Below are 23,684 nucleotides of genomic sequence, written 5' to 3'. Positions count from 1 at the left end.
TTGTGTGAGATTTTCCAGCATTGGCGGTCGTCTTACAAAAAGGGTATGAGCATTGTGTGTCTTTGGTGGGGTCGTGGATCTGCCATTCGAGCTTTTACCACCACTGATGTTCAAAGATGTCTTATAAATTAAAGTCTATTCAAACATGAATCGATTCGCAAACAATTACAGTACCAAGTATGTATTCATTCTAAATGTGTGAGCTACTGCCTGCTTTCCTCTGCTCACACTTGTGTTTTCAGTTCTTATTTTAAGATCCCAGTACTTTGTCTCTTGTCCCTCGTCAGTTTTTTCAACTCACTAATGCTTTAGACATCCTGCTGTCTTATATGTGAACGGGACATTCAGCCATGTCAGCACAAGTCCACATGACGTCTTGCCTAAAAAGCTCAATGTCTCTTCACTGCTGAAAGACAACCGTTTACCTCCTGGCCCAGATTCGACAGTAGCTCCTCGTTGTTCAGGGGCTCCACCCTGTTGTTAAACACGATATTGCGTACACATCTCTCTGTCATCATGCAGAGTATACAACTTACATACAAGTACTGGCCAAGAAATTTGCAGCAACAGGCACAGCTGTGTATGTATTGTGTATTAAAACTGATTAAATTTGATTTTTGTCATATACGTGTTCTCATGCACAATATACTCTGTTCTTTCATTCTCATCACAAATAACAGTTTCTTCTCCTCAGTGCTTGATAAGTGGATACGAAGGCCAAAACTCACCAATTACATCCACACAGCTTTGACATGTATGCACACTTAAACTACATGTGCATATGTTGGTAGTACCGTATTTTCCGGACTATAAGGCGCACCGGACTATAAGGCGCACCTTCAATGAATGGCCCATTTTAAAACTTCGTCCTTATATAAGGCGCACCGGACTATAAGGCGCACCATTAATGCATCATGTCAGACTTTTTATCCAAATCATATCATTCTCCATTTTATCTTTTTTATTTCAACTTCAGACGCAACAAATTACTTTATAATCACAAAATAATGATCCATAGTATTTTTGATTCATGATTCATAGTCTTCAGCGGGCCACTTATGATGGATTTCATGACACAATGCTTCGGGCCAGTTTAAATTTAGGAATTTGGTCCATATATAAGGCGCACCGGACTATAAGGCGCACTGTCGGCTTTTGAGAAAATGTTAGGTTTTTAGGTGCGCCTTATAGTCCGGAAAATACGGTAACCTTTCACTAACGCACAGACTCTAATAATAGTCCCATTACATTTGTGCAGCCATAGTAACTAATGACAGTGAAGAACAGCAGGAGCAGGAGAATAAAAGATGATTATCATTTAAACGTTTTTGGGCCCAAAAAAAATCCTTCCTTGAGTCTTTTGTAATTACAAGACAAGACTATCAGCTCCAGATGCTATGCTCTGAGGATAATTGCATCATACAAGAGGATCATGAATTGTCTCCTTTACTGCTGGTTGACACAAACACATCTAGTGCATGAGTCATCAAATGATTTAGTTTGTTAGTCATTCATGTTGCTCCAATCACCCTTTTCTGACACATTAAACCCGTTTGCTTGTTGCTACAACATGAACAATATGAAGAGGAAGGAAGAGGCAGAAGGCAGCAAGCCTCTGCCATATTTTGCTATAAGGAATTCAAAATCTATAGTTATTTTTATCCCACTGGTATGACGGCTGGGATAGGCTAATGTGGCACCTAAAAATACATTAATGAAGGTAATATGAATTAAATTTAAATTTGTTTTTCCATAAGTGAGTATCAATTTAAAAGCAGTTTACATTAAGGAGCTCTCAGTTTCATAAAGGTCAGTGACCACATTGTGTAAAACACCTTTGCGAATCATTTAATGCAGATGCATTATTCACTTTCAACAGAAAATGTTTCTTGTGTACAATATCTCAGGATGCTTGGAAAATAATGAAAGGTAGACTCACTGGAAGGTGGATCCCATCCTCTTGCCATTGTCGGGGACTCCAGGATCTGGACACACATCTCCAGCCAAGCCACTTTGACTCACTGGGAGAAAATAAAAATGCACTCATTACCATTAACAGACACCAAGAAAGCAATGCTAATGTATATATGTGTGAAATGGAAAGAGTTAGTGTCCTGGAGCCTAAATTTCTCTTTTTTTTTCTGATTTCAGTTTTATCCTAGAATTAATAAAAAAGCATATTGTCTGCCCAGCTGTGACAATGAACCTTAACTAATGATATATAAATGTCAACATTTATAAACCATGCATCCCCAGCATAAAAAACTCCAACATTAAAAAAAAAACAGCTTGATGTATTTTTTCTCTGACATAGTTGTACTAATAACTTACAGTGTGGCTTTTGGTTGGGGGTTATTCCTATTAATTAAAACACTTTTGTATACCGCTTGATTGTGGTGCATCCATGCATCACTGTGCTGCACCGAAGTGAACAAAACCCCACAATTTTAAAGCAAAAGCACTGAGGAAAGCTACGAAACGTTGACAAAAAGCCAACGTGACGGTAGCAGTCAAAAGGCATGTCTTCATCTGCCAGAAGTCATGGTGAACATGATGTGTTGAAAAGTATCTCGGTACATTTACTGAGATTTGAAATTCAAAATAAAACACATCTTGTCGACCACAAAAGGAGGAGAAGAAGAGTTTGGGTCCCCCGATAAAAGCAGAAGCTAAAGTAACTGTTACTGAATGTGGCAGCGTGAACAAATGTTTTTTTTAGGAGACATTTGACAATTCTTTGAAAGGAAATCACAGCTATTTCTAGCACATCAGTAACGGTTCCAAAATATGAGTGTGACGGTGATTCGGCGTGCACAAAACCAGCCTTCTTCCTCTTCAAAAATGGACAAATGAGCAGCTCTGAGGAGGTGATAGCCTGACTACAAATCCAAGTGAAAAACAAATCATTCAGTGTTATTAAGTTTCAAATTTTTTTGATAAAAATATGTGATGAGTTGCTTGATAATTACTGATTACGAATTACCGTACTTTTCGGACTATAAGTCGCGTTTTTTTTTCATAGTTTGGGTGGGGGGGCGACTTATACTCAGGAGCGATTTATATACATATATATGGGTTTTTTTCACTTTTTGGGCATTTTATGGCTGGTGCGACTTATACTCCGGTGCGACTTATAGTCCGAAAATTACGGTAATATTTTTCTAAGCAAAAAGCAACAGGCAAATGTGGATGTAATAATCAGCATAAGCCATGTCTTGACAATTTTCTTAAAGAAGGACTTAAAAATTTCTGTATGATCTGAAAGTAGTTGCCCAAAAAATATTTTAATAAAATCGCCCTTCACATGTCCCACATTGTACCTCTTTATTTTGATTTTAAATACAAGGCCGTGCTCGTTGGAAAAACAACCAATTAAAAACAAACAAGAACCAAAGATAGACAACACAACTGACGAGGTGTCAATCAATCTCGTGCGCTCACAAGCACACTCAAAAAAGGCTCACTGTCTATTTCTACTGCTTTTTCCACAGAAGAACAGCAATAACACGATGGCAGCAATAATAGTAAAACAAAAACAATGAGGGAATGGAGGGGGGCATTTCGTCTTGCAACTTGAAAGTTTACTTCTTAAACTGTCTCCTCACCCATACCTTATCGGAAATGTACACAGCGATTCGGAAGTTTCAGAAATGCAGGCATCAAAGATGAATGGGCGATTTTCTGCATTTGCGTGCTGTGGGTTGTGAGTGAATTGACAATTTGTATGCATGTTTGTGTGGGATACGGTGCAAACAGAACAAGCTGTCTTGCAGCTCCACCGTGGTTTTGATGTTCTTTCCAAAAACACATCACACATCCGGAAAACACACACACTCAGCCACATTCCTCTCATCCCTTTCACCCTCACTCATGTTCAAATGACATTCATTGGCATCCTTTAACAAGGTTCATTTGCCAAATACGGCTCATTCAAACAGCATGAGATTGTAATGGAGAAAAAGCTGGGCCGTTTTCAAAAATTCTCAAACTGACTTAATCCCATATTTGCACTTAAAAGACCATTTGCCATTGAAATACAAGATTATGATGCATAATGTTGTTTCCATATCTTCAAAGTGTCTTTCCAGACCTTTCATCTTTACAATTTAACTCTCTAGGAAATCATAGAAAGTGATTAATTTTCTGTTTGGTGTCGATTTATGTACACAGCAACCATACAGCAGATCACTCCAACCGTTTAAATCAACAATGCTCACTCTTGCATTTGATTTTTTGGATGGTGGACTAATTTACCTCAGATTAGTAATAATTGCATTGTGAAAATCAATAACTGCATTTAGAGACCACCATAAAGCTGCACACAAAAATAATTAATAATAAACATCAATATGTGTTGAATTTTGACTGAATTGATTCTTCATTTTAACGAATTTATGAGCACTTCAATGCAGCAAATAAAATACAATTTCAATGTTAAAGTAGAATTTTCATTTGTTTTATTTCAATGGTCACTAAATAATTTCATCAAGTGGGGTTAATGTTTTTTTAGTTATTTGTTTAATTTAAGAATTATAACAATAATGGGAATTTTTTTAATATATATATATATATATATATATATATATGATGATGATTATTATTATTATTATGAAGCATAGGATTACCTATTTACAGGACCAGACAACAGCTTTACAATACCTCACATTCACACACACAGATACACCAATGTGAGGCTGCTGCCATGCAAGGTGCTGCAAGGTCCACTGGGAGCAAATTAGGGTTCAGTGTCTTGTTCAAGGACACTTGGTCATGGTCACGAGTGTTTAGGATCAAACCTTTGAGTAGGGAGACAACCACTAAGCCCTATGGCAAAATGGGTGCCTTGGCTCAGTAAAGGTTGAGAAACACTAATTAGTAAAAAATAAATAAATAAGTGTCATTGTTTTACTTGGTAGAAATGTTAACATAGGTCCGATATAACCGCCCATACGCAGTATGATCCTATTAACATGACACTGCGCTAATGGTGTTGAGCCCCAGAGCAGGTTTAAGGGCTTGAGGCCACCTGACTCAACGGTATGCTGGGAGTGCTAAGAAGCCCAGAATCTCCACAGCAACTAGTTCAATTTTCTGCATTTTTGACAATGGCTGGAATAGTGAAGTTGTAATAAAAAGAAAAAAGTTAAAGTCCCAATGATCGTCACACACACATCTGGGTGTGGTGAAATTTGTCCTCTGCATTTAACCCATCCCCGTGTGATTTTGATCCATCCCCTGGGGGAGAGGGGAGCAGTGAGCAGCAGCGGTGCCGCGCTCGGGAATCAGTTGGTGATCTAACCCCTCAATTCCAACCCTTAATGCTGAGTGCCAAGCAGGGAGGCAATGGGTCCCATTTTTATAGTCTTTGGTATGATCCGGCCGGGGTTTGAACCCACAACCTTCCAGTCTCAGGGCGGACACTCTACCACTAGGCCACTGAGCTGGTCCTTAACAAAACATTTACCGATTTCACCTAGCTACCCTGGCCATGATGAAGTTGGCAAGAACTATGGCGCAGTGATATGGATGGATGCTTTGTCGATGTAACAGATGTGGTGGGCCAGTGGTTTTGTGGCATGTCATTAAGTATTTATTGTCACCACAAAATAACTAGTCTGTGAGTGGTAGTACTGTAGTAACGTAGATTTATGACACTTGTAACTACTTCAGTTGTACTTCATGACTCCGATTTATGCTGATGCTCATCCATTGAATCTTATTTGTTGTCTTCTGAATTCAGTTCAGCATAGGTACTCATTTGGTGATTGTATGATTGAAAAGTGTAGTGTTAAATTCAGTTATGCATACAATGATCAAAATAGATAAACAGCAAAAGAGCGAGACAGTCTGTGTGTGTGTGTGTGGAATGGCCTGAAAATGTTCCTGTTAAGAACTCGAGCTGCTCTTCAGATTATAAAGACAGAGTTTGTGGAATGTGTGTAGTTTTTAGATTCACTGGATGCCTTTCGTCCACTATTCTACCTATTCCGCAGGTCAGTCAAGTTGAAGACTAATGTCTACAGTCGCTTGTCTGCTCATGGAACACACCAGCCACTTAATCACCACATAAAAACACAGATGCACGCCGAAAGCAATGTACAATAAAGCAAACTAGTAGATGGGAGAAAACACCTGGTTATTACACCGACTGGAAATGAAAAACTAAAGAAAATATGGCCTTGCTGGACTCTCATTTGCTGTCATAAAAGCTTCCACTCTTCTGAGAAGACTTTCTACATAGTTCTCAGTCAATTTCTTAGGTCAGAGACAGTGTTTAATGGGGTTGGGGTCAGGGGATTTCATGGTCTGCCACAACAAACCCATCAAAAGCATGCCTGCGCATGTGCTAGGAACAAAAGGGGGTCTGAATAATTAGCTTTGGAAACACAAACACAAGATTCTCAAACTTTTTACGCTACTGCTCAGATCAGACTATGCTGTATTGTAGGCTAAAGGCTGTTTTAATTAGATGGTTAGATGATGATTCATATGCACTCCATTTTGCTAATAGCTAAAACTCATCATCGTTCAATGCATTGATATAATAATTATAAATTGCCTGAAAACTGCACACCTTGCTATACAGCGAAAATATTTCCGCAGGGAGTCATAATGCAATGTTCAATTAAATTGGCTTCTGTTTTATAATGCTTTAATGGTGATTGTGTTTCCCAGTGACCTCCATCCACTAACATCCAAGACCCCTTGACCCAGTGTGCGATGCATTTTTTGTCCAGTTTAAGTCTCCACTACAACAGCGCTGCTATTTCTTTTAATGAGCAGTGGACCCGGAGTGAGAAATTAAACTCCTCGAAGCATCCCCGGACAACACGTTCAATCGTTATTATCCTTATTCGTTGGCATCATATTATTACAGATAGCGAGCATGTTTTCTTCTGTGCATTTGTAATTTAGTGCAATGGTTTCTTAGGGGGGTGTTTTAAAACACATGTAGGACACAGTGGAGATTGCTGTAATTTTACTTAAATATCACACCCAAATCCTCACAGAGCAATATTCCGTGAGCTATGGGCCAGGTGGAGCATCGTATTCCACAAGTCATAAGGTTAACTGACTTTTTGCAGCTGTACTGAGCTCAGTTAGTTTTAAACATTAGGAGAATGTATATTTAAGACACCCAGAGCCACTTTTCTCCAAGTCTCTGAAGTATCCTGCTGCAATAATTTAGTCGATAGCCGAAGGGAAACATGCAAAGAGTCATAACAAAAGGGTGCCGGTGTATAATCTGAACTCTTCACCGGGCATCACAAGATTGATAAATATTTAAGTCACACACGCACATTAACTCACACGCAAATGATAATTGCAGCAGCACATGCTTGACTGAGCATGTAAATGGCCCGATTTATTGACAAGGGTTTTATGATGAAGGTGAAAGCTAAGGAACACTTGGGGCAGGAGCTCTGTCTGCCATATAAATTCCATAAAATTAAAAAATATATATATCAAATGACCTAAATAGTGTTTCAATATGTCCCTTAGCAGAAATCCAATTCCATAGAATGGGTTTTCATGATTAAAATAACTCAATAAAGTCTAAATTACTGCCATGTAATCAGTATAATATTTAAAATCTATAAGAAGTTGTAGTACAGTACACATACGAGTGACATCAATTTTCTTAGAAAATTGCTTACTGGATTTCTTTTTTTTTGCTTTGACTTGCAACAGGGGAAAAAAATCCTGTCAAACTACAGAGAAAGCAAAGTTTTTAAACATTCAGTCAAAACACTAACATAAACACCGCTATAGACAATATTAAATACTATACATTTGTAAAAGCTGATTATTTGATAAAGATTCAGCAGATATAGCGAATGTTTAGTGCCTTTACAACAAGAGCACTACAAAAGCAGTAAAGTTTGCTGGAGACCTCTCATTTCTCTTATCGAGATGTTTTCTTTTTCACTGACTTAGCTGTTTTGCTAGTCTGTCACTGTTCCCATCGGGTCGTTATCACAAACAGCATCCGGCTCGTTTCCAAACAAAAAGACCTTAAAATCCCCACTTTCAACCACCTGCAAAGCACCAAATGGCAAAACAGACTTATTTATGGACAAGCCGGTGAGCATTGTGGAGCAGGCTGAGGTCTGATATTTCCCCCAGGAGGTAATAGAGACCATAAATGCAACTTAGGGAGAGGTGATATTGGATTTCCTTTCTTTGGCTTAAAGGGAAACAGCTCCATTATGATGCAACTGCTGGGTGTGTAAATAAGCCACTATTTGGGATCAAATGGTATGTCATACCAGCAGTATTAATAGATTTCATACTCATTGTGTGAAGGAAGCAGGGGCCACATTTATAAACAGTACACACTGTAATCAAGCAAAAATAGCTGCTTCTTTTTTTCTGGAGGAATATATGCTTTTCAAACACTATGTGTCATATTAGACTATAAGATAAACTAACATTTGTCATGATTGATACTATTTGCAATATAGTATTCTCTAAGCTATTATTATATTTGTTTTTTGAAAAATGGTATTGTGTCCCATGTGACTGTGTGTGTGTGTGGGGGGGGGGGTTACTTACAGACTGCATTTTTGTGACTGGAGTCTTTATTGGGCATCATCTTCACTCCTCTGGACTTCAACTCTATTGCTTTTTTCACTGAAGGGATGGAAAGTGATAGAACTCATTTTATTAGAGAAAACATGAAAAAAAAAACGTTTTTGCTGATAAACTTCTTATCCTATCAAAACTGTGATCACTGACTACAACTTTAGGCGCACAATTACAAATGTAATGAGATCTGATACAAGCCCTACATCAAAAATGTTGCTTTCACCAAGATAATAAAGCTCAATTCATTGACACAGTCAAAGCTACTAAGAAGCTTCTAATATTTTCCCCATTATGTTGTGAAATAAGTAGTAGTCAAATTGTTTAAATAATTCTCTCAACATGATTCAGAAAAATCCACACTACAGTGCATTATTTTTATTTTAACCCAATACGTTATACCTCCGTGAAAATGTATAAGTGAGCATTATTATCTTTGTAAAGAGTAATTTTTTTTAGCTAATTTTGAGAGAAAAAGAAAAAAGAAAATGAGATCAGCATTGAAATTCATTCCTTTTACAGTATATATATTTTTAATTTCGTTTAACGGGTTTACAGAGGATAACACAAAAATCATTGGTGCGACCAAGTTGCATTCCACTGAGAACACTCAACATGGAAATACAAATTTAACTTTCTCATACGGACATAGAAGATAGAAGACAGGATGTTATAATGATAAAAACCAATCGCAAAGAAAGGCAAACTAAAGTAGGACTTGGACATGCACTATTTAATTTCATCCATTCAGATTGACTTTAATATGCAAATTCATGTCCATCCAAGCACTCAATAAGAGCAAATGGAAGCAAAATCAACACTGCCATTTCAAGCTCCTGTCACTGGAAATACTAATAATATGAACTAAATAGGTAGTAAGCCAAGCATGTGCTTATATGTATTTTATGTTTTCATGTGTGACTAAAAGGGTGAGCGCCCTTTTGCATTTAGCTAGAAAGTGAGATCACTCAATATATTGCCTGTTATGTTATGCATGGTGAACATGGAGGTATAGCGCTCATGAGTGTGGCCACATTTTAAGCAGAGAATAAAGCCTGCAATGTAAAGGTCACCTAACTTCCTTATGCTAAGTGAACAAGTGCATAACCATAACAAAACATGAATATATATATATATATATTCATTTTATAGGCTTTCTAGTCTCATTGTGTGTACTTGTGTAGAACATACCTTGGTACTGAGCACTAAATCCTTTCCTTCTGTGGTTGCTGTCTGAGGTGAAGTGTATCCGCAACCAGTTCTTGCTTGATATCACTGGTGAGGGCAGGGTTGTCCCAGTAAGCCTGAAAAGAATCAAGTACATTTATTTATTTATTAAATTTGTATTTATTTATTTGTTTTCCATTATTTTTCTTTTTTTTTTTTCCATTTTCTATTAAGAGCTGCATACTTAAGGAGGCATCTTTTATAGACAAACAATGAACTGGAATCTCAATGGACATTTGCAGTGAATAGCTAAACAACTTACAGCAACATGTAATGAAGGTTAATGTGTGGTCACTATAAATGCACATCATTTAAAAATAGATCTCAGTATGGTTCTGCAAACATCAACGACAATCATACACACATTTAAAAAAAATTAATACATCTCTGATGGTGTCAAAATTGGTGATGGTTTTGTGCTGCACTGCCATGCTTGCAGAGTTGGAAACTAATGGGAAAATACAAGGAGTGAAATACTAAGTCTTAAAAAGTAATCAAAGTTCCCATCCTTCAAAACTGTTTTCGAAGCAACACTGCTGAGACTGAGTTGGTTGTCGATGGTAAGTCTTACATCAGCTTCAGCTACTCGTATATTTCCTTACCAAGGAAGACAGAGGCACGGAAGGGGGGAAAAAAAATACCCAAAAAGTGAGGCAAAGCAAGCGGTGCAGTGAGTCAAAAAATAGGAAGTGATGTATAGACTGCAGGCTTGCTGAAATTCAATGGTCTACTACCCCCCCTCTAGCAATATGAGTCACTTTAACTGCCCTTTAATAATATCACAGGTAGATAGAAACGGAGATGAAGAAGAGAAACATGCACAGATAAGGGACAGGTCAGAAATAAGAGGTTGTTTGAAAATATTAAAATAACTTTATTGAGGGCTTATCACAAGAGATACATACTTGGGGAGGTTATCAGGTCCAAAACAAAAGGAATGAAAAAGACAGCTCAAGAAAATCTGGCATAATAAGTAACAAAACAAAAGTATGACACTGTCACTGTGTAAGCCTAAAGGCAGCAGAAATCTAGTCCACAATGGTTCCAGAAATGTGTTATCTCTTGAGTCAATAAGAACACTTTATCAGCTAAGATATGAGCCCCATTTTTAGACTTTTTATACAAAACTTTAAAGGACAGTCAAAAATGTACCATATATATATATATATATATATATATATATGGTACATATATATATATATATACATACACTCCATTGTGCCAATCTCAAAATGTTTGATATGTAAATCACTTGAAGACCTGCTGAGATAAAATGTGTATAGCTCAGTTTTTTTGTTTTTGTTATTTTTTAACAGCAGAAAATTCCTCCAAATAATACTATGAATTCTGAAAACAACCAGCTGGCGCTCTGCAGGGGTTGCTCTGCAAGCTTATTTGTGTCAACAGTGTGATGCCATGAGCCAACCTGCTCATTATAAATGTAAAAATGTGGAGTATTAGAGGTCAACTGATAAAGTCATAAATAGGGCAATGCACAACCATCTTCCTATTTCTACATCAGGCATTTAAGATGCAGTGGGAGATGGACTGGTTGATCTTACAGGTCGTTCTATGTTCCTTGGTCACGGACTGTGGATTACACAGGGGCTTCCTTGCTAAACTACTGTCCTGTGATCTGAATCTATGGAAAAGAAGAACATTTATGGATGGAGTTTCCATTTAGTTTAATCAAGAGCTGGTTGGAAATGAACAACAAGTTTTGTTGAATGTTTGCTTAATTTCAGATCAACACCTGCCCTCTTTGCTTTGAATCAATACAAAAAAAAATTGTTATAGAAATATTTCCATCACTACGGCTCTAGGCAATTGGCTTCACTTGTGATAAACTAATTAGAGAAGCGTCGTAATACCCTCAAGATACTGTTGTTTTGGCCCTTACCCTTCTGATTGGCCGTAATCTCTTTTTTTTTTGTAAAGTTATTACAATTATTGAAACTCTGGTGGGCGTGAGCCTCCGCAGAGGGACATGTAGTATAGTAAAGAAATTGGATACTAGCGTACAGACTTTGTTCTTTGGAATCAAAGATGTGCTACCAACCACTGTTAGAGTCTGATGGCTTTAGTAGGAGAAAGTGGATAGGAGGACTGTTTACAACTGTCAATGATACTGTCAATTTCTATCATCGACTATGTTTACATGCAGTCAATAACCCTTTTCAAACTCGATTGTTGACAGTATTAGAGGTTGCGAATTTTGACAGACCGAGATTCAATCCCAAACGTTTCCCATGGAGAACTGTACCATGTTTGCAGTACTATAATGGGATTCTTGCTCTTGATAAACTTAAAAGATGTAAATTTGATCCACATTTAAAGGTGTACCAATGTTTTCCAAATCTCTTCTTGTGTTTTGAGCTAGTGTGGAATGTTTCTGAGCATCTCCCTTTGGGAGTACGAGGTCTCAAAGCAATCAAGTTGGTTGAAGCAGGGAAGTGGATGCTGATTGACGTGTGCGTGACTTTCTGCTGTTTGTTATTAACAAAGATGGGCAATCTGCAGGGATATTGGGTTGGTATTTCTTCTGTTTGCAGATGATGTGCTATTGTTGATTCATTAATCCACAATCTGTGTGTTATGAGAATCAGCATGTCTGGCTTCAAAATGGACTTGAATTTTAATTGGAGGCTGACTAAGGTGGACACATTGGTGACAGTGGGCTTTGATAATTATTGGTTCTATATAAACTCATTATTTAAGTTGTATTGTTATCAGAATGAAAGGCACAACGGGAAAATAGTAGTCGGAGTTTATGAAAATTAGAAAATAATGAGTTTACAGTAGAGAGCTGTTGTACAGGAATATATTATGAATAACAGTTTGATCATATTACCAGCAGTGACCCCAATAACAAATTAATAATTGTCTACTAGTGTTTTTAAATTAGATTAAAGTCCAAAGCAGGTGGAAATGGAATGGGTTCATTTGATGTGAACATTTGGAGATTCCATCAACCTTTCAAAATGAGTATAAAATGGTTGACTATCTCAGTGATTTTACCTTAGATTAAGGCAAATTATTGAGGTTTTAGTGCTGCCAAGTGTGGTGCAATAAGTGTGAGAAATGTAGTGGACAGCAGGGAACAAAATATGATTAATTGCTCCAGCCATCCAGTTGAATAAAGTAGCACTACAGATACTTGGGGAGCTGAGGAAGAAGAGAGGAAGGTGCTAGCAAAGAGAAATAAATAGAGAAGATGGGATGGCCAGAAGGAGAGTTGATTGTGCAGGTTGGAAGGCTCTGACCTTCAATGTATTGTGATCTGATTTATGCACGTTCACGGGACAATTAATTTTCTTTTATCTTGCATTCATAAGCGGAGAATTACAAATTGTAACAAAGATCAAAAGTTTGGCTGTCAAGTTTTAGTTGAGTTACAATCTCCCTAATTTTGTCCATATAAAAAATGCTTTTAGTCAGTACAACTGAACTAGATTTTAAGGTTGTTTTTTTTCCCAGCGGACCTATGATGCCACAAACTCATCAGCGCTCGATGATCAAAAAAATCAGGAATTCAATTTTGTAGAACTCCGTTGGAGCTAATGCGGTCACATACTTCATAAGTCTGGTTTCAGTCACACTCGGCCAACAATTCATTTTCTGCAATTCTAAGGAAACACAATGAGGATTTCAATTTAGTGTGTGTGGGTGGCTGGGTGGGTGGAGGGGGCGGGGGGTTCAGGTATGGCCAACACAAATGGAGAAAAATAAAAATCACCATAATTTCATTCTGACAAACACGAAACAAACATTTCAATTTGACCAGTTGGTTAAAAAAAAAAACTCCAAATGGTCCCAGTCCAATTACGCATGTGTGTATGTGCTTGCCTGCATGTGTGCATGTGTGTGTGTGTGTGTGTGTGTGTGTTGTGTAGCAGTGTACGAGGGTGCATGTGTGACAGCCAGTCAACGTGACATTGAACCTGCCAACTAATAGACAGAAACATGGAACAGGAAATTGCTTTTGGGACAACCAATCAGAAAAAAAACCTCCCGGTAAACAGGAACAAACAGTCATAGTGGTCCTGTCATGTGTCAATCATCCTCACAATGACCTGCCCACATCCCTCAGAGAAGCAGTCAGTCATGTCTTAATCCCACGTCTGGAGAAAAGTACATACTTAGTTACTTGGGAACATGGCGATGGCTTTCTCAAATAAGCGGAGCCAAACTCCATACACTTCATTTAAGGTAAGTTAGCAGTGTTAGAACTCGCATGTCAAATACTGTACATTGAGTCAAAATCTCCATTTCCTATATTCAAGTTATGTTGGATATTGGTTGGTTGTTGCCATGGTATTGTATTGAATGTATTTGTATATAGGTCAGAAATGTAGCATTCTGTTGACTCCCATCGTGGTAATCTCTATCCAGCCTTGAGGCAAATGTGAAGCAAAGTTAATGCTGTTTTAGGTAAAGTAAGCCAAAAACAGTCTCAGTTTTATTTAAAAGTCAGTCTCCCAGTCTTTGTGTTTTAAGTCTACCCTATCCTCCTGATCTGGGCATCCAACGTGACAGAAACATGTGATCACATGATCAAAAATGATATACACTAATGATCTTCTCTACACAATCTATTTGTTTAATAAATGAACAAAATCAACAAATGGGTAATAATTCAAAACACACTACGACTTTACCATGAACATCCTGGCAATAATGTTCTTATGCATAGACTTTGTGGTATCGTATCTTTATTTAAATCCTGAAATTGTGCTATTGTGCCTTGCAGGACAAAAGCTACTAGTTGTATACTAGGGGACACTAGGGACACAATATTCTATCAAGTCGAAAGGTGTTGGTTGCTGAAGCCGATGATTTCCATCTCACCGACTGTGCCTTCAATAGCCTGGCCCCTGTCTACGGCGACAACCCTCCGACTCCATCACTGGCGAAGCTTCGGTGATTGTGGTCTTTGAACGTAAGCTTTCACAGATAAGGCAGGTGAGTATGTACGTGCATACGTGTGTGCACTATCTGTCAGCGCCTGGGGGACAACACGCAACAGCTCAAGCTGCCAGCAGGCCACTTAAGACCTGACACTGACATGCAGACATACACATAAATGGTATCATGAGAACGCTACGCTTGATGTGTAACCGTTCAACTGGCGACAGGACTAAACACGCAATTATTCGCCCATCCTTTTGTTTCCGTCGAGCACCATCCTCTTGAGCCACGTACACGCCGCCCATTTATCTGTCCACCAATCAATTCCAATCTCACCACACACAATCAGGTTTTCTTCTTCAGCAGACGACATATTTCTTTATCTGGAGACTGAAGACGATGATAGATAAATAAAGATACAAATCCCATACCGTCAGAGTTACAGAGCATGGAAGAAACTTCTCTGCCTTTTGCATGCAAACACCTGCTCTCACTGATATTTGTATTTACCGATCAAGACCAAATGCCATGTCACCTTGCGCAGCTGTGAGGACACCGCTGAAATAAGGAAATAAGCCTTGGATGAATTATTGCATTGCGGAGGATTATGGATTTGTTGGAGAAGAATTATGTGTATTGTAAGATTTCTTAACTGATTTAATCTATGTTCTCATGAAAGCAATTTATTTTTATCAGTTGAACACAAAGTCATTTATCTTACTGGAAGAAGGGGAGGAAAATGTGGTGTCACAAAAGGCTAATGAGGACCCTCGGGAATGAAGGCCTTTCAACATCCTCTCAATCAATTGACGATTTATGAACAAACTCGAAAATCGGTCTCAATGAAGCCTAAAATCACCATAAAGACTGCTGATGTTATTTTTTCAACATAAATGCGCCTCACGGTCAATATTGTTGTTGACACAATGGACACGAGACTTTGTTAAGCCTTTCGACATTGTCTCAGCAACTTAATGGAGCAGCAAGACCGCATGCTTAACTAGCAGGCAGACTCCACTTCTGCTCAAACGCATTACGCCTTGAGTGAAGACGAAGGCACAAATTCTAAGATTGTACTAAATGAGGGAAACAAATGTAACAGCTGCTGGAACAAACTGCCAGTTTTGAAACACAAATATTGTATACAGGAGTGAAAAAGGAGTCAGTTTCCCTTTGGGCTTTGAACAAATAAGGAACAAGGAACGTTGTGTAGCATCAAAGTTGTTTTGAGCTGGCACTCACAAAAAATTTCGTTGACGTTTGTACAAAAAACAACGACCAAGTAGTTAAAAGTTATATGATGTATAATTTACAAAATGTTACCAAATGAAGTGTGTTAATTTATCTACTCATTGTATTTCTAGACAAACAAATGACTATTTTAATATTATTTACATCACAAATAAGTTACTAAAAATGAAGTCCCTTGTCATACCTAAAGTAGTATTATTCTATTCTATTTACAGACCAAGACCAGGTTGTGGGTGTTTTTATATAAACGACCATTTTACATACTGGTAAAAAAAAGATTTGTCATTTTCCGTGCACACAGAAACACTTCTCACCATATGCTGGGTGCCTCTGTCCCGCTGATTTCCAGAAAGTCATACTTGTCTTCCAATAAGAAGTCATTGAAGACAAGCGCTATTGTGTCCCCGGGCTCAGCCAGGATTGACCACGTGCAATCCAGATTGTTGTCATACTCAGCGGGGTAGCCGGGACTGGTTATTGAACCTGCGGTGCCTCGTAACGTGCCGCCGCATGCCCCCTCCGCTGGAGAGAGAAGAATGATAATGAATGAGTGGATAGATTCTTTGGACACTCTTAAAATGAGAGTGCCACTGCCACCTACTATAGTGGATGTGAAAGTAGACTTTATTGTAATATGGCAAAAAAAAAAGAAATAAAATCACACCAGCCCCACTATTTGAGTCTACTAAATAATTTTTTTAGGATAATACAAATACTATGCATACAATAATAGAAAGTTCATATATATTTGAATATATGAATAAATATATAAATAACATAGCTAGTAATAATATAGTATAATATGGGTATAAACAAATGCATAAGCACCTTACTGGAAATTATTTGAAGGCATTTAAGAATTCAAGTTATCAAATCACATTCAAGGGAAACTAAACAAAAAGCATTTTGCTGAGATTGCCCCTGAGATTTGGAATTCTTCTCCTTCATGTGTCTCTTCAGTAGAAACATGCACAGGTTTCTTGTTGTTTGCAAACTAATTGACCATTAGAGGGGGGTTGTGTCAGGATATGAGACTCAAACTGAGGCTTTGTTACATACAGTTGTTTAAACGAGACCTTACTGTAATTTTAGGGAATCAATACACAGGAGCTTCTTATCCGTCTCCAGCCTGTGACCTAGTGATCTGGTCCCTCCATTCTCATGACCCGGGTAATTAGTTTTATATACTTTCAGGGCTATTTCTGTAGATATATTCTCCACAGGAATTACCAGCAGATCTCCTTTGGGAGATGCCATAACTGCTTATCTAAGTCAAGGATGAGAAATAATTAAAGGCAAAGTGCACTTACCTCTACAAAACGGTGAAGGGAAATCCCACTGTGCTCCGCTGCCCGGTGATACAATGCACGTGAGGATATTATGTCCCTCCAGGACAAAACCAGACTCGCAGCTGTAACGGATTTTGTCCCCAATGTTGTACCGTGCTCCGTGGATGACTCCATTCGGAATGAGTCCGGGGGTGCCACATGTGTGGCTGGGCAGGACTGAAACATAAAAAAAGCAAACAAAGTTGAGTGATGTTATTCTATCGAGAGATTTCACTTTGACAAAATATTTATTTAAGAGACCAGAATGTAGTACCTTCCCTAAAGTTTCAATATCTAGAAAAGTTTTTGAAAAACGGAATGTTTGTCTAAATTTGATTACTTTTTAATTGATGCCCAAAAAGGTCTCTGTTCCCACGCTAAATATTATTCACATTATTATGCTTTTGGAGTTAGATTCAAGGATGTCAGATGTTGCATGTCTAGCATGGTTATCAAGGACCTTTGCAACGGAAGGGACCAGCCAAATTGTTAAAAACCTAACCTGGTCTCATTAAGATCGGAGATCTCTATTGCAAGAGAGACCTAGCCAAGATGGAACCATGAAATTTCAGACATTAACAACATCCAGTTAATGACACAAGAAAGCCTATACACACACACCTCTGATTAATGAATAAATAATGCATAATTTATTTTAATCACAAAATGGACCTAATTTGATTGTGTGTATGAGTATTATCTTTATTTATCCTTGATGAACATGTGTTGTCGCCAGTTGTTGGATGTCACAGTGGCAGCAGCTACAAGGGCGCTTGTGGCCTAACTGGGCCAAAAATCAATCTGCGGCTGAGGCCAACATGCCTGGGCTCCACAAAGAGGGCAGCAACACAGTCAGTGAAGTAACAGGATGAAAAAAAAATCCACACGTTCTAACCCTGTTGTGTTGTGTGCGCTTGTACAACTGGAGCGTGTTAACTTGTTGAGTGTGTAATGTGCATCCAAATCCCAGTGTGTGCATGCGTGCATGTGCTTGTGTGTGCGTATATAAAATAGTCTGTCTATATTTAAAGGATACTCAGTTTAATCAGTTTGTGTAGGCTGTTCCAATTAAACACTGGCATGGTAATTAGACAAAGCTTCACCATGAGACCCTGAGAACTAGGACAGGAAGAAAAAGAGGGGCAAATGGCGAGGAAGATAAGTTGACAAGATGGAGGAAGAGAAGAGCAACAGGAGAGACCAGAGATGAAAAGATGAAAAGGAGGTGATAAGGAAGAGACAGATTATCAGACTTAGTTCAAATGGAAAAATATGGATTAAAAATAACTGCTGTAGGCATAAAGTATGTATGTAGTAGGTATGTCGTGACCAAAAAGTTTGAGGCCACCACTGGAGTTGTTGTTTTAATGACCTTTTACACAGCAATTACACCTAAAGTTAATTTCTATGAAACTTTAGGGGTGGTGTGTGGGACAAGAAGAAGTCGTTTGATGAGATGTAGAGTTAAACTGTTGATTTATTACTTCAGGGATTTGGGCCTTGACATCAGTTGCATTTTCCACTATAAAAGAGCTTGACAGATTTGGTTCGCATCAGTGGTCATGTGGTGCAACTGCGACATGAAGTTAGCTAACAACAAATCTAAAAGTGCCCCAAGATAGCAATGCACTTACTACATTTAAAAAGGCTAATTGTTGTATTAATTGTACGAAGTCAAGCATCTGAGTGGGGTTATACACACTCAACTGACCAACCATTGCCTGTGCATATATGGCGCCTGCTTAGACCCAACAAACTCAAAGCCCTGACGGCACCGAGCGAGGTCGGGACGAGACAATAAAAGGACTCATGTGTCTCAGCCAAGTGATTAGTTACACATCGGTGACCATACAGCCTTGTGTTTGGCAGACTGCTGTGTGCGGTGCATGCACAAAGGTACTCCCTCATTTAGGCTAATGTCAGAGGTAGTCATCTGAAAGAGTCAGGCAGGGTATTTTTGGAGGAGAAGGTAGACACTGCCTTGCACCTCAATTCTTGACAAGAATATTCATTCATTATCATAGTCGCAGTAATCATTTAGATCATTGTGAGGATTTTTCAGACAGTTAATGGGTAAAGAACCCAGGTTCGTATGGGCAGTCCTTTGTGTGTGACTGCATGCGTGACGGTATATGTATTTCTGCTGCTGCCTTGGAAGAATAGCCAATAAAGCATCTTTGTCCCTGTGGGGTGTTAATAGTCTGAGGACTTTTTGTTTTGATGCTATGGCAGCTCAGTATGAGAAAACGTAAATTATAAAGGTGTATGTGGATTAGGGTGAGCTTTAAGACAGACAGAATCAATTAAGGTTAAAGCGAATAAGAGACAAAATCCAATGCTTTTATGGAATAACTGAGTCAGTTGCCGCCTGTTAAAAGCTAGCCTGCTACCTGGATAACTTTTTTTAAGTTACCATGCTGCACAGTCCAAATCAAAAAGCAAGGCCATTCTGCCTAAGTAAATCTGTCAACCCGAAGCCGCAGAGTGGCAATTATGGGCTTTTCATGGTTTTTGGTTCAATCATGAGTAAAGAAAATGAATGCAGAGAACAAGATCAAATCAGGTAAGTTATATTTTGGGTTATTCTCAGAAATCATGGTCATCATGAAGTGAGACCTGTGTTTAAAAGGAGATGTGCTTTGAATCAAACCTTCCCGCAGTGTGCTCTGAATACATAGAAATGCAAAGGAACGTCACTGAGCCCTTTGTTCGGGGGAGATGATTGATTGTTGTGGTCTACTGAGTGTTATGGTTGTTACATGAACAGTTTGAACAACAAACACTGAGTTTTTTAGTTCATCATTTTTACACTTGAATAACTTCACCACCTTCAGATAAAGATATTCAGTTGAAAAACTGATCAAAAATGACCAAATAAATGTTTTTGAAAACACATTTCTAAAGAATTAGCAAACTCCTTTACCCTCACAATGTTGAATCAGAAAACTGTTTGCTCACACTTTAAAACAACTTTAAAAGAAGGGCAAAGTGGAATGTCCTTCTGACTAAGCAGCAGGGTCAGTAGGATTGAAAAATACAATGTTGACCTGCGCTGTCATGAAATTTCATGGCTTATATAATCAGCTACCTAAAACTCGCATTCTGTGACTTTTCTTTCCTCTGACAACGGCCTTGGAAATGTGTTTTTTAAAACTGTGAACTGACAAAAGCAGAAACTGTTGATTTCATCTTTGTCAGTTATAGCATTTAGTTTTAACATTAATGAAAATCAGTAACGTCTCTGCCTAGCTTGAAGATTAATGTAAATGCAACTGTATGAGCATGGCGCTTTCGCTGTCTTTCCTTATATATGTAGAAGAAATTAATTAGGTTATTGCTCACACTGCAGGGTAGCAAAACAAAATCAGTTCCTCTTCCAATACTAAAAAGAAAATAGGAATGGAATATGATCTGTGTAACCTGCTCTAAGCCAAAGTTGGAACAGATGTTCTATTAAATATACCCTCCATTTACCTTTGCTGGCAAAACTCACAAAGTTCATGTTTGGTTCCCCATGGCTATTAAGTGAACACCAAGCAGAACCGGAACAAATGTCAGACTGTGAGCACGTTTTCCCAAACTGGGATTTGACTAGATGTAAGAGGCAATTTATCTTTCAGAATGATGAACACCTTGCTGTACTGGAAATTCACTGCCAACGTTTTTTCCTAGGCTTGGCGCAAAGTTGCACTCAAAGAAAACCAGCATCTTAAAAAGCTAGAAAAAGTGATGCGTTTCTCTTGCATCCAACTCATGACCAGTAAAGTGAAAAGTACCAAACAAACTGGACTGTACTGTGTAGCCATAAGATATTACCTAAAGTTCTGACTGCATTGTCTGCTGTGATATTGTGCAATGTTTTTAATGTGAAACGAGCCTTTGCTGGGAACCCGAGTTTATTCAGAGCTCCCGTAGGCTTTGGGGACCTCCGTTGACACTGCATAGGTATGCAGAGATGTTGGAAAGATGCCAGAGCCCTACAGCTAAATGGACTCCTCGACATCAATAGTACTCCCAAGGAGTAAACGTATTAACATCCTCACTGGGACTTTCCTCCAGAAAATCATAACCCTGACGGAACTGACATGAAAGGATCTTTGAAAAAGCTCGATTTACCAAAAGAGGTGATGCCGTGTTACTGATTCTTGAGTGTGATAGGACATCTTCACCCCTACCACCTCTATTTAGTGTTTAAAATGTTGAGCTGTTTTTAAACGCAATTCAGTGGTAACTTTGGGTTTAACACGCCCGACTGTGCGTATGATTTGGATTTTGACTGAATTGAAGTCGTATGACTTGGCATTCCATTCTCAAGATCAATGTTCAACTTACAAATGTTTCTTAAAGGGGTCTGAATGGCTCTACTATTACAAATGATTGCATTGTGGCTGCATCTTTTATAGCAGAAACCCACAGATGTGAGAGTGTAAATGCTGAAATAGCGTCAATGCTTTGGTCAGTTTAAAACTAACCAAAACTGTCGGGGTGTATTTATTTTACAAAGCAATAAGAAAGGCCAGTTATTCCGTGGATATTACCCAGAGTTTATATTGTAGAATCACATGTAAAATGGTAAACAGGACCACCAGACCTGAGCAGCATGTCAAATCTACATTCCTGTGTTGCCCATACACTATAAATGTATTAAAATGTCCTAACAGTGGCTTCTCTATGTTCCCTTGGTAGAAATGTATTAGCAGGGCAAGTGACATTTCCAGCAGTGCTTCTCATCAATCACCCGCTAAACAAAGTAATCACTGTAGCAGCCACAGTCTGTTAAACAGCAACTCTGCACAACCTTTCCAGCAAGACTATGGAGCTAAGAATGGCTCGCTAATATATAAAGTGCCCGCGCAGCTAACAGTGGTCACAAATTGACTATGTGCACTTTTGGAGCAGAGTAACAAACCACAGAACAAGGTTGAGTTTGGATATAACTCAACATTCCCCTAAAACATTTATTCTATTACACTGTAGAATTCAATTATTATAGTGATTGAAATTAAAATTGTCTGACTAACTAAATTGAAATGCATTTTATGCTATTACGATTATGGCTGAGAACAATGTCGAAAATTTCAATCACAACAGAGCATCACCGCTTTAATATACACTGAGTAAAAAGCACAGAATGGAATGTGGTGGATGCTGCTGTCATCCCTGCACATCAATTAACAGTTATTTGATTAATAGCGGTTATTAACATGCTCTGATATATTATGATGGAGTCTTTAGACCAGCTGTAGAGGTGATATGCTGCCTGTGAAGCATCCTAAAATTGGGTTATCACATACAGTGAGACATGTCATATATAGCATATCAGGTTATTTCATGACATGTTGTATTTGTTATTTATTTTCCCTCTGGGACGGGTGAAAATATGGCTGCAGTCAATCAGATGCTGCACAAAGCAAGTCTTGTCTCTTGGTTCTGCTGTGACAAAAATGTGAGTACTAGCTTTTGTAGCTTATTGATGCCCATACATCATTTTGACATACTTAAAGGAATATATTGCATTTTTCAACTGGATGTCAAGAGCTTAGCCTAGAACAGCATCTCATGGATTGGATTGACTCAAAGGGTGTCTTGACTTTCCCAACAAATTCTTACTTACATTGCATCACATTTTGACATAGAGTTGTCATAAAATATTTTGTGAATACTTCAAGTTTAATTGGATATCACTAAGTTAGTCTTTTAGAAGCAATCAATCTTTCCTACTGTAAGTTTAGGCTTCAGATAAGTACGTAGGTTTGTCAGAGGTGGGTATAAGCAGCAAGGTGACACAATATTTATTTTAGTCCGGCACATGTGGAGCCTGAAATGTCTAAATTCAGTAATGTTGCAAATAGTTTGATATACCTTAAAACTCCCACCAATATATTTTTACGCTGCAAAAACACCACCTCTAGGCACTGTGAATGATTAGAGACCAGGGCTTTTCAGTTGCTTGAGCATCTGCTTGGGATGTTGAATAAGGAACCCTTCACTCTCTTATCAACTGTCGTGTGCTCTGTGACAGAAAGAATGAATACCCAAGGCTCACATCAGCTTTCAGCCACCATGAAGACAGTGACACACGTCTATTTCCCCTGGAGGGCTTCCAATAAAATATATCATGACTGGACTTGACTTGAGGAGCTGAGGGGCAATTTGAAAGCAGTTGTGGAATAAAATACTACGACTAAAAACTACCCACCACTATTACTCTCGATCCAAATATAGAAAATTAAGACTGGCCTCTAGAGCGATTTCGGTTTTGCTTTTTCAGCACTACTGAAGTACCCTTGAGCAGTGCACAGTATCTACAAAAACACAATAAAACCTTCAAGGTAGAACACAATCTGTTCCGGGAGACTCGTCGACCTCCAATTTGTCGCGGAT

The 23,684-nt window shown here is 38.4% G+C and overlaps 1 protein-coding gene across 2 annotated transcripts in view; it reads right to left on the bottom strand.

Annotated features, from left to right (window-relative positions):
• LOC119120299 (CUB and sushi domain-containing protein 1-like) overlaps window positions 1-23,684 on the bottom strand; it is a 282,068-nt gene that overhangs the window by 107,186 nt on the left and 151,198 nt on the right. For both annotated transcript variants that reach the window (XM_037247067.1, XM_037247068.1), the window contains exons 5-9: window positions 17,283-17,477; window positions 16,287-16,494; window positions 9,778-9,890; window positions 8,557-8,634; window positions 1,940-2,021 (exon numbers count right to left, since the gene is read on the bottom strand). In XM_037247067.1, coding sequence (XP_037102962.1) covers window positions 1,940-2,021; window positions 8,557-8,634; window positions 9,778-9,890; window positions 16,287-16,494; window positions 17,283-17,477 — 676 coding nt within the window. The remainder of the gene's footprint in view (window positions 1-1,939; window positions 2,022-8,556; window positions 8,635-9,777; window positions 9,891-16,286; window positions 16,495-17,282; window positions 17,478-23,684) is intronic.

Source organism: Syngnathus acus, chromosome 3 (genome assembly GCF_901709675.1).
Source record: "Syngnathus acus chromosome 3, fSynAcu1.2, whole genome shotgun sequence".
Taxonomy (NCBI): Eukaryota; Metazoa; Chordata; class Actinopteri; order Syngnathiformes; family Syngnathidae; genus Syngnathus; species Syngnathus acus.
This window is presented reverse-complemented; position numbering and strand designations above follow the sequence as displayed.